At 41.7% G+C, this 12,271-nt stretch overlaps 2 protein-coding genes across 3 annotated transcripts in view; both read right to left on the bottom strand.

The window, feature by feature from the left end:
* Positions 1-12,271, bottom strand: part of LOC100701335 (protein tyrosine phosphatase receptor type H) — a 574,626-nt gene that overhangs the window by 106,518 nt on the left and 455,837 nt on the right. The window lies entirely within an intron of this gene.
* On the bottom strand, positions 92-6,697 carry LOC100705555 (synembryn-A). The gene is made up of 13 exons (XM_025909574.1): positions 6,385-6,697; positions 5,893-5,987; positions 5,751-5,798; positions 5,220-5,237; positions 5,037-5,126; positions 4,314-4,927; positions 3,944-4,079; positions 3,676-3,864; positions 3,408-3,502; positions 2,558-2,708; positions 2,287-2,382; positions 698-842; positions 92-369 (listed from the first exon to the last, which is right to left on the bottom strand). Exons 2-13 carry the CDS (start codon positions 5,980-5,982, stop codon positions 92-94), a joined length of 1,950 nt encoding a protein of 649 aa, XP_025765359.1. The 5' UTR covers positions 5,983-5,987; positions 6,385-6,697.

Raw genomic sequence — 12,271 nt, 5'->3', positions numbered from 1 at the left:
GTGGTGGGAATCAGTTGACGTTTACTGTATTCATTAGAAGCATCTGAGACTTTTGTGTATCTCTCATGTTTGTAGCTTTTTGACGTTTTGCTTACCTGGACAGCTTGTTGAAGAGCATGATCAGCCTCTTGGCCTCCTCCTCCTTCTCCTCCTCTGTCATGCCCTCCATAGGGTCTGGCTGCACTGCCTCCACCCGCCCCGTCACCGGGTTGATGCGGTCTCTGACCTGCCGGTACTCCTCGGTGTCTGAATCAGAGTCGCTGGAGTACTGGGTATCAGAGGTCCTGGGCCCCTGACCTCCCAGGAGCCCCCTGGTGGCCAGCAGACCTGCTGCGTTACCGTAACCCGTATACTTCACAAAACGCCTCACTGGGAAAAGAACCGTTGGTGTTCTCAATAAGGCACGAAAGAAAAAAATGCAAAAAGAGCTACAAAAACATTTCAACACCACTGCATTCACAGATTAAATTTAAAATAATGTATATAATCACTGAAAACATGACTATCAAGACTATATAATAATAATAATAAATACATAAACACAAATATTTAAAAGGTAATAAGAGTTTTTTTTAAAGCACAATAAAAACTAATGACGCCCTTTGTTTAAATACCATCTGATTTCAATATGCATTTTTCTATTTTTATCACCAGACTGTAACTTCACCCTATTAATCCACATAGTGCTTCTTGTTACCATTTTCCTTGCAGAGGACAAAGATGAGGTCAGCGGCACAGTGTTTGAGGTCTGTGTCCAGATGAGTCATAAGACGAATCAGACGGCTCTTCACTGTGGTGCCTTCCTCTGGCCTCTGTGATACGTCTCTCAGAGGAGGCAGGATCTAACGAGGGCGACACATTATAGCTTTAATTTTCTTTAATGTGTTTTGTTTCTTTCTTTTTTTTAATAAATATGAGCAAGACCATTTTGATGCTTGCAAATGAAACAAAAATGTGCCGTTAACCTCAAAACAATGATGGATTTCAAAGTCTGAGACAAATCAAATATATAAAGAAAAATCCTTTCTCATAGTCAGCGTGTTGGAGGGAGGAGAAGGGTGTTTAGGGATGAGGACAAGTCTGCCAACTCACATCTTCCCAGAATTAAAGGATCTGCTGTCTTTGTGCTAAAGTCTTCAGCAACCGCTTATTTTTATTTTTTCATTTTTCTTTAAACATTGGCTGCTTTTTCACTCATTTTCAGCTCAGTCCTTGTACTTGACCATTTTCAGAGAAATATGTATTGTGTTCATTAAACCACTTAACACTGAACTATGAATTACTCAAGCATAAAGAGGGATCTAACTCATAGGATGAACCAGTTTCAACTGGATCTTTAGCAACCTGTCACCAAAACATACAATTTGTGCTACTTTCCTTTGTATCTATAAAAATTCCAAAGGTAACACAGCTGGGCAGGCATAAAATAGTATTTTGCACCAACATGGGAATTCTCAAAGACTATTATCCAAAAACGTGACACATCTCAGCATGGTGTGCATTCAAGGAAAACTGGACAAATGGAGGACAGAAGAGGAAGTTGTAAACTTGTCTGCTTCAAATTGTCCTCAGTATGTACGAGGAGGTCAGGAGAGATGTACAACAGTAAGTGTTAACATGCATCTTTAAAACTGGGAGGCCAGTTCATGGTTTGGGGTTGCTTTTAAGTCAGTGGTGTTGGGGGATCCTGTCAAAAGTGACGAAATTATAAATCAGGCAAGTGCCATCAGATTTTCATTCACCATACAATGCAATCTGGAAAACATCTGATTGGCAATAGCTTCATTTTCAGCATGACAACGATCCCAAACACACTGCCAGTGCATGGATTGGCCTTCCCAGAGCCTGGACCTCAATGTTACTGAGGCAGTATCGTATCATTTTACAGAAAACAAAACAAAAGACAGCCAACATCCAAAGAAGAACTTTTTTTTAGGGAACTAACCCTGAATACTACTTGAAGAAATTACAAGAAAGCTACCTAAGACAGTTCAGGCTGTGTTGAAGAATAAAAGTGGTTATACTGTATTTCTATTTTTTCCAGCAATACATATATATAGAAATGAGGGGTGTCTCCAGACCTTTGCACAGTACTATGCATACTACAAGTGAGTAGTCTTATAGTCTTCAGTCTTATAGAGTCCAGGCCTGCACAGGTCAGGTGTTGGTTGGTTACATGCAAATGATCAAAAGCATACTGGACATTAAACGTGCTTCTAGTATTTTGGCATCAAAACATCAAAAAGCTAAACACAGGAGCTATCTCTGAGGTGTCGTATATATTACATATTTTCTGATGTAGTGCCGTGTTTCTCTGTGAGCCCTGCAGCTCTCCGTCAGCAGATTGAGGATTGGTGTCAGCTTCTCTTTGATCTTATCTCCCTGAAAAGCACATAAAACAAATCCTCTCCGTTATTTCCGTAATACCAGCTGCTCTCTTTTTCACGCTGCAAAATATAAACTTTAAGAACAAATCACTAAGAAAAAAACCCCTTCACAAACACACAAATGGATCAGAAAAGACTTCTACAAACAGAACTCTTTTCTACTCCCTCACCGCCTCCAGGCGTCTCTCCATGAACATCAGCAGGGTGTGGACGCAGTCCATGTTGACCCCCTCGCACTGCTCTGAATCTGGCTCCAGGGGCACCGTCAGCAACACATCGAGACACTGCAGAGGAAGCGCTGACAACAGGTTCACTGTGTGACTGCGGGAGTGAGAGAAGGTCACGGCAAAGGAGTGAGTGTTGATAGAAGAGAGCGGGGAAAACCTATTCCCTGCTCTGCTTTTCCTTGTTTTTTTAGACATATACTGTTAGACTGGAGGTCAGTGTATGTGCAAGTAATCCCTGTGATAAATAAGGGTTATTTTGAACAGTGAACCATGCAAAGCTACTCCAATAGAGCCTGAAAATAAAAAGGAGCTGAAAATGATCAGAGCAGATCCCCCTTTAAACATTTGGTGTTGTTTGGCTGGATGGATTATACGCTGTTTCATCCAAAATGATAACAAATGCTACTCAAAATACACTATTATTGGAATTATATCTCAAAATTTTCTTTTTATAAGAACATCTAGATCTAATAAAAATGCATTGATTTCTATATATACTTGGGATTTTAATCAGACCTGCAGCTGAAGATTGAGTCTATCTGGAAGGTGCGTGTTATTAAACTCATAATTATAGACTCATCCTTGTTGCTTCAAATGTTATTCAAAATAGTGCTTCTGCATGAAAGTGATTTTGCAACCCTAAAGAATTTCTGAAGCTTTATATCTCATTTTACAGTCCATCGTTTAAACCAATTATAACTGCACAGTATGTGTTATAATTGCACGATAGTAAATTATGAGATTATCAAGCCTGAATATTTTCACAGCTTGGGTTTTGTCACGTTGTGCTCACCCCTGCAGTTCATCTGTGTCTTCTGACAGGAGACACTTCCTCATCAGACAGAGGCGCAGGATCGCCACCAGGTGTCGGTACAGAGCCGCATCATCCTGATTAAAGGCACAGATGCATCTAATGCGTCTTCAACTGTCCTGTTCTTTAGCACATTTAGCTTTTATATGATTGCATATTTGACTAATAACATATATATTGTATTAAAACTCCTGTAAAAAGTAAACATGAAAGCAAAGCTTCTGAAAAATGCGAGGGTCGTCACACACACCTCACTTGGGTCCTGCTTGTGGGTGCTGTGCGTGATATTGAAGAGAATTTTGAGGATCTCTGTGACGCGCTGAGAGGTTTCCAGAGAGATGGGCTGTGCCTGTGGGTCCAAGACGCACTCATATTGGTCCTTCCACTGCACCTCCAGGCAGCTCTCCAAGGCTGCTGTGAGGATGGAAACCCCTCCCTCCTGGAAGAGAATAATCAGTGTGAGGGCAGTAACGAGGAATAACACAGGAATAACTTTGGACTATATGACATCGTGTGACCTGTTTAAGCTGGGTGCTGAGCTCTGGCCGGAGTGCAGTCATCAGGAACATGAAGCGCAGTTCATAAAACTGAGCACTAGAGGGATTCGACCAGCTGACACTGGAGGATACGCGCTCTATGAGACCACACATGAGCCTGATGGAAACAAAGGAGATAGATGTGAACTTTCCAGATGAAGCCAAATGCAAATGTTTCAGTCCCCTGTCCTTCTATTTGTCATAATAACCTTTACCAGGCATGGGAGTTGTTGCTTTCACAGGTATAAACAAGTGAATATATGGTTTTTAGGTGCTTTGCGATTATTATAAACTGCTGAAAATTACACAGTTTATGGGAACTGATGCGATTGTGTGTGCGTGTCGAGCCTACCTGAGAGCACTGAACCTTTCCTGTGCCCAGGCGCTGTTGTACACCACGTTACACAACACCTTCATGGCCTCTTTTCTCTTGGCCTCCTCTCCGGACTCCACCTCCTCCACCTCTTCCTCCACATCCATCTTGCTCTCCCTGCGGTCCCTCCTCCCTCGCTCCAGGACCCTGTGATGCGTCCCACCTCTGTGCAGTTCGTTGATGCTCGTCCTGTGGCTCCCAAACCAGCTGATGCTGTCCAAATCGCCACTGTTGGTGATGCTGATGTCACTTTTGGCATCCTCGTCGAAAGCCGGCGGCTCGTCGTTTTGGTCGTTAGTTTCAGCTTCAGCTTCAGCTTCATCCTCATTAGTGTGACCCTGCAGCACTTTGGTTTCGGTGAGAGAGGAAATGATGTTATCGTAGAAATCAGAGTCGGGGTCGCTGACTTCGTCACTGATGTCACTTGTGGTCAGCCCGGCTAGTTTGGCCAGAGTCAGGAGAGCGCTGTCGGTCACCAAAGGCCCCAAGACTTTTTGGTCCCGGGACAGGATCCTCAGGGTGCGTAGGCATACTCTCAACAGGTGACATTTGACTTCAGTCCTTATGAACCTCACAAGGACAACACCTAAATTCTGAGAACAGGAGCAGAAACATGTTTGCAGGAATTTATCATAATAATAACTTTTACAAGGACTAAGAATATCACATCTGGGCAAGCAGAGAGTGACAGCATCAGATCACCTGTCTGAGGATGAGTCCTCGATCCTCCAGGTCGTACTCATCCAAGTCAGAGTCAGAATCAGTGTAGTCCCTCACTTTATTCTTCCTGAACTAGTAAAACAGTGCAACCAGGATTACTGGATTTCTTTACGGTACTTTTCATGTGCAGTGCTTAATTACTTCCAAACTGTGGCAAAACCCTACCTCTTCTAGTCGCCTTTGCTTAAGAGATGGTCATCCATTAGACAGTAAATGTAACAGAAGAGAGAGGAAATAGTGCTGTTAGAAGTCCTTCTACAAGTTCACAGTATGGCATTTTCCCTAAAAACCTATTTACAAAGCTTAGGAGCAATTTACTGATGGGATGAGGTCATTCCTAACCCAAAAGAAGGGTTATCTTTGCTGGGAATGACAATCAATTAACAGGGGACAGTGAAGGATATCATAACATATTTATTAATTTGAAGGTAATTAGAAGTTTTTTCTAACCCAGACAATTATTCGGTCACTCTGCCTGGATTCAATCTGCCTGAGCAGGTAAGGAGAGAGGATCAGAGACAACTGATACAGCAGAATTACTAATCATAGACTCTGGAGTGCGTAGGGGCGGGCAGGGGCGGATGAGTTGGAGGTGTGGCGTGAGAAGGAATAAGGTGACGTTATAAGGAGCACCGGGAGGACGTGGGTTTATGCCTGTAAACTTTCCTTCTGGTGCAGCAACATAAACAGACTTACTCTCCGTCTTTCCCTCTCGTCTGTGTCAAAGAAGAAGCACTGGGCATACTACAGGAAGAGAAACAATGACACACACACACAACCAATGTCATGAGCAGCATTAGAACATGTGAGAAATGTACAAGCTTCTGTGTCGCGTCACCTCTTTGTTGAACTCCTGCAGCCTTATCTGAACACCATTCTCATCTCCCTGCTTGATGCACTGGATTATCCCCTCGATGTCCACGTTCATACTTCCTAAACACACACACAAGCAAGCACGCACGCACACACACACCCACAGACAATTTAGGGCATAACAAAATGAAAGTTACACAACAATGACGACAGTCATGGCAGAGGTTATGTATTGTCAAACAGATAGAAACCATAAATACACAATAGAAAAGCACACATTTGGTCTGTTGTTCATCCAGAATATAAAATAAAATAAAACCCACTAAATATGAAATGAAATGACAGCTAGCTGCTCATCCTTTCACTTCATCTTCAAAGCTACCACATAACTGATCACTGATAAAGGGTTCCTTAGCAGTTAAAGTGAATCTGTATCTTTTATATAGCAGGCGCTGACATCAACACTATGCACACATAAAAAATCTGCAGACAGATTACCGTGTTTCACTGAACTTACCTCGCACAGTTCAGTATCGTAGTCAGGTGATAAAGTGTATATCTTAAATATGACAAACCAAATCACCGCTCCGACTTTGCTTCAGGTCGTCGCCAAGCGTTTATTTCTCCACGTACGTGCCCCGAGTCCTGTGTTCAGCTTTGAATTTGCTCAATTCAATCACTCTCCATGCACTCTCATTCTCTCAGCTGATCTCTCTCACTCTGTCTCTCTCGCTTTAATCCAAGAGAGATGCAGGAGACCTGGAGTGTTTATGGTTATAATCCACTAATGGACTCTAAGCTTATAACTCTCAGTGTTGACCCTCTAACCTTTTATGGGTTTGCCAGACTTGTTCTGCACAGCCCTTTCACTTTCTGCCTAGCTTTAGCAGAATTTTCTTCACATCTGTTGATAGCAACTAAAACAAGCAGTTAGGGCATGCTGTTGCATAACCACACCGGAGGATCTGATGGTTAAAACACTGTTAGAAATGCAGGAAAAGACAGTTTATTCACTTCTGAAAGTTTGTAGTTAAAGATTTATATTCTTTTATTTTTCAGTAAAATATTTCAATACATTCCTAATTGGAATGCACCCCAATTACAGTATATAAACCATACTTAGATTTTTGTGCACTATATATTAAAGTATTGATTCTGTCTCCTTCCACAAGATGGCACAATTTCCCCAGTTGAGTCAGCTCATACAGGCCTAATGTATGCATGCAATTGTGTATTATAAAATCTATTTATTCAAAGTAAACTTTAGCATCTTTCCCTTGGCCATGATGCACAGATATTGATACTCCGTACCAAATGACCTGCAGTAAAATCAATCTGCACTGAAACACAAGTGAAACTCTGTTTTCTTTCAGTAAGTACACTGTGTTTGTTTTTAGCTTAGATAACCGTCTTAAGGCACACCTGGTGTCCTGGAAACCTTTACACAGTATCCTGAACACCCTGACAGATGAAAACTGTGAGACAATGATGCATGAGTGAATGACAGGCTTTCCTGGCAGGATGCGTACTCTTGCACTCATTGGGTAGAGGAAACAGGCTCTGGGCGCTGGAGCTAGATAACTGGTGGCTGCAGGCTAACAACAACAGGATGCACGCTACGTCAGAAATAGTGGGAGAAATGTCAGAGAAGTCTTCTCAAGTAGGAAGTGGAGGCATATTTCTTCAAGACGAATTACAAGTAGGATATTAACAATACCGACTTTACAAGAGATGAATGGGCCTGAGTGACCTTTAAAAGCAGTAAAAGAAAACAGCAGTTATTAACGTGAGCCAGGATGGTACGTCTAAATCGTCCTGACACAGACAAACTTCGTGGCTATAATTTTTAACACCTTTGTCGCAATACACGCATGTAGCTTAAACATAAACGACCTCTATGTACTGAGGCTTGTAGGGTCATTCTACTTGAGAGAATTTCTTTTGAGTCGCATCAAGTCGGATCTGCCTCACTGAATATTTTCAAAGCAAACAAATCAGAAACCTACAGACTGGCTGTCAGCATCTACAGAGTGTCATTTACAAGCGTCACTCACTGACGGTGACTCACGGTTAGAATATAGGTGTAAAAATTTAATGACTCTGCATCTGTCTGGCGACACCAAGGCCCTACAGAGATCATCTTTCCTACCTTTAGGAGACACACCCTGCTCAGCTCATATGCCTTCTTTCCACTAATTTATGTCTTGTATTCAGAGAGTGCTTTTTCCTCTGCACTTGGTTATCAGAGTGGATCTTATATGTGTACTCTCTTTCTGCAGTTATCTTTCTGTTTAAGTCCTCTATGATTCCTGAATGCATTTACTGTACGGTGGACCTGGTCTCCAATTAAACATCGGAAAAACATGCATGCAGGATTCCAACAAAACTCTCTTTGTTTTGACATAATCATACTTTTTTTTTTTTTTTAATGTTTGTAATTTGGCAGAGCATGGCCTGAGGACAACAGGAGCTCAGCATGAACATTTAAGGCTCAAGGATCTGCCTGGATGATCAAATAATGTAATATTGGTTTTGTTGCTGCTGAGGCCTGTGAAGCTTAGCTGACATGTTAGGACTTCCAGATAATGTAACAGAGACTGCTGGGAGTTTATAAAGTTGAACTTCAATAGTTGGTAAAACTAATTATCATCTGTATAATAGAAAAAAAAGGATGGCGTGTTCATACGGCATACTAAACTGAACATATTTATATATAAAGAAAAAGATCAATATTTGACCCTTCAGCGACCCCACAGGTCAGGAGAGTGGGTGAGGCTGAAAATTCACAGAGGCTCAGAGAAGAAACGCTTCTGGTCATCAAGTATTACTTGAATAAACACAGAGTGAGACCTTAAATATTGCACACTGTGCCAAATAATACAGGATACTTTGATCTCTAAATTGCTCTGGATGGAACAGCAACAGACCCTAATGCTTCTAAATGGGATGAAAACAGCAATTTTCAAATACTTTTACTTACTTTAATCCAGTGGATCTGAAACTGTGGGGCTGCTCCCCTATGGGGGGTATAGAGCCAATGTATTAGGGAGGCATGGATGACCATGGGAAAAATATAATTTTAATAAATATGATTTATGTAAACAAGAATTTGCTGAGGCTATAGTGCTAAACTTTGTTTCACTAAAACTTAATCTGAATCATTTTTTATTATTAAAGGCTGATATAAGAAATTGTAGGTTGGAGGCATGAAAAATTACTGCCTTACTCAGTCTTCATACAACAGCATTCATTCCTTTGAAGCCACAGCCATGCTCAATTTAAATAATTACTCCTATTAAAAGCTACTGGCTGCCAAATGCAATTACCTAGATTTGAAATGGTTCCACATTCATTTAGATGTGTAGAAGCAGACAGGAGGACAACAGGAGTAATTGTACATTCCAACTAAGGTATGCAGAAGAGCATCTCTGAATGCATAACATGTCAAACCTTAAAGCAGATGAACTAAAGCAACAGAAGACCACAACGGGTGCCACTCCTGTCGGGTAAGAACAGGAGACTGAAGCTACAATTCAGACAGCTCACCAAAACTGGTCAGTAGAAGAGTAAAAACTACTGCCTGGTCTGTTGCAACATTCAGATGGCAGGGTCAGAACTCGGCATAAACAACACTGAAGCATGGATCCATGCTGGCTTGTGTCAGCAGTTGCTGGTGGTGTAGTGGTTTGAGTATTGTCCATTATGTCCATCCCTTTATGATCACATTACCCATCTTCTTATGGCTGCTGCCAGCAAGATCTCAGTCTAATAGATAGAAAAATAGAGAAAGAGATCAAACTGTCTGAGAAATGTTTCCAGCACAGTGTTGAATTTATTGGCTGGTGAGTGTATGTTATAAACTAGAATGTCAGTCGTGATTAGGTCCATCACAACTGATGATCCATCACACAGTGAAATGCAAATGAGTGAAATACATAAAGTATTTTTAGTTATGAGTTATAATCTTTTCTTGTCATTGGCTGGCTGTGTTCCATAAACTCATTATTAAAATCCATTGTGCCCCTCACTGACGTTTCAAAGAGTCATTTCCAGGACCAAATATCAACACCTTACCAGTAATTTAGGAGGAGCAGCAATTCTCATGAAAATGGAAAAGTACCCGTAAAACAACCAGTATGACCTTGACCACAAGCACAAGTTGTGTAAACCCCCACTAGGTGGTCATTGTTTGCAACTTTCACTAAAACCTGACCGTCCTGTGAGGAGTATTGATTTATTGTGAATTGAGGAGGAACAGACAGATGGATGGACTGGTGATGGATACCTCGCAATCGCGTAAGCTCATCGGTCCTCCAGTCAGATGAGCTGGCGATTGATTTGCTCAAGGTTAGGCAGCAGCAGGTGTACAGGGACAGCTTTACCAGGATGCTGGGCTTTTTTTCTTTTCTTGAGATGCAGCCCCTCACGTCATCACCTGTTATCCCATCAACACTTGTCGTAATCCACGCTTAATCATATGTGAGTTCATAATTATTTGAGCGCTAATGCTCTTGAGTACACGCACGCCAGCGATGACTCAGTGTATTATTCTGACAATGCAGACTGCCCAGATGGTAGTCACAGGAAAGCTGCACAATGGACTCTAGAGCGGAAGCTGTGAATCAGAGAGAAAAGAGCCGGTCTGAGAAACGAAACAGTGTGTAGGATAAAAAACATTAAATGTGACACTGGCTCCCCATGGATTTAGTGCATTATTAAAAGATTAGGAATTATGGGATAATTTCCTAGAGAGGTGTTAGTATGAGGCCGAGTGTCAACTTTGATCTTTTGTTTATGTGACCACTTTAAATGTGGATGAGAGTTCCTGAATGTGAACTCTCATCCAAATATGCCTTATTTCATCACCAACACCTTAAGGAAAACTATAAGATCAAGGAGTTGTTTTTGACATTGTGTTTGTGGTGAGGTGGATACGAGTGAAGGACACTGCAGAAATAAACACGGTGACGGCCAAAGTGACTCAAGGGAAAAAGGCACAGGAAAAATGGGGCGATAAAGAAAAGCCTGGAGGAGAACTGGGGCTATTTTGGGCTCGGCGGGCTTCCTGCAGGTGATGGAAATGAAAGAAAGATTTCTGGAACAATTGCTCAGCAGCAAGTGAACTGAGGGAGGAGAGAGATGGAGGAGGAGGAGGAGGAGCGGGGGGCTGTAGAGCAACAAGTGAACATAAGAATCGATGTAAACATCACAGAAGGTCACCTTAAGTTTAAGTCCAAAGTTGTGTTTGGAGGCCGTTGTTTAAAGATTGTTTATGCTGGCATCACAGCTCTTTTAAGTAGGGAATGAAAAAGTGTGTGTGTTTGTGTGTGTGTGTGGGAGTTCATTTGGCAGTATAGTCAGTGTGTTACAGACACACCCCCTCATCCCACCATCACACTATAAAGGACCAGCGTTAGAAAGGGATGACAGAGTCAGACATCCAACAACCAGCAAGTTGTTTTGGTTTACTCAACAAGCCACAGCAGGTTTTAAGCTCTCCTTTTGCGGTAAGCATCTTTTCAGATTAATTTTTATACTATTCTAAAAGCTCTCTGAACACATAATTATTATTATCTCATTTTACTTTTATGGTTAAATCATTTTGTGCTTCTTCAACAATTGGGTCAGAAGAGCATTTTTTCTTTAGCACCACACTTATTTATTCAATCTATTAAATTGTAGGGCAGTGCGGTATGGAGATAGCTGTTCTGCTGCTGCTGACTGTCCTTTTGACTGCTGCCTCCCCACTGAGACGAACCCAAAGGTGAGTGAAAAAACACAGGGAACCACACAGCTCACAACGGCACACATAATGAAGTATCACTCTCTCCCTGGCAGTAGAAACGCAACATCAAAGCATGCTTGGGATGGCGGGAAACTAAAAAAAGTGTTTAAAGCAGAGCTTCTTATTAGTGTATCTCTAAGTTATATTATTGTAAATGATAGGTTACTTAATCAATTCCATATCCTGTCGGAAACACAGGTCAGACGCAGACGTCGTCCTGCCAGGAGCAGCGGTCCGAGACGTAGGAGGGGAAACCTCAGAGGACACACACAAGCACCATGCTCCATTACTGAAGATCATCCCATTCACCTTGGAGAACAAACATCTGGACCTGGAGGCTCTGAGACACAGGTACAAAGGACGTGACAACGTGCTGAGAGTGGCTGTCAATAGAAAAAGAGCACTATTTAACCTGAAAAACTAAATAAAATAATTTGTTAAAAATCATGGTCATGTCACTATCAGTCCTTTATTAGAGGGTAAATATTGTGATTGATTTTCAGAAAGACACCCCTTTTTTTTCAACTTCTTTCATAACTGCATTTTTTTTATACGTGATGTTCTGCACGTTTAAGTTTGATGTTCACCCTTCTCATTTTCATCACGACAGCATGGGGCT

This window comes from Oreochromis niloticus, linkage group LG8 (genome assembly GCF_001858045.2).
Source record: "Oreochromis niloticus isolate F11D_XX linkage group LG8, O_niloticus_UMD_NMBU, whole genome shotgun sequence".
Classification (NCBI taxonomy): domain Eukaryota; kingdom Metazoa; phylum Chordata; class Actinopteri; order Cichliformes; family Cichlidae; genus Oreochromis; species Oreochromis niloticus.
Note: the sequence above shows the minus strand (reverse complement) of the source record. Positions and strands in the feature narration are given on the sequence as shown.

Bases quoted from the DNA above. Each gene is read 5' to 3' on its own strand.
- LOC100705555 (XM_025909574.1), bottom strand. From the start codon at position 5,982: ATGAACGTGGACATCGAGGGGATAATCCAGTGCATCAAGCAGGGAGAT. The intron at 4,928-5,036 runs GTGATCTGATGC...TCCTGTTCTCAG, and splicing joins GAGGACTCATCCTCAGACAG to AATTTAGGTGTTGTCCTTGT. The intron at 2,383-2,557 runs GTGAGGGAGTAG...TGTGCTTTTCAG, and splicing joins TGGAGAGACGCCTGGAGGCG to GGAGATAAGATCAAAGAGAA.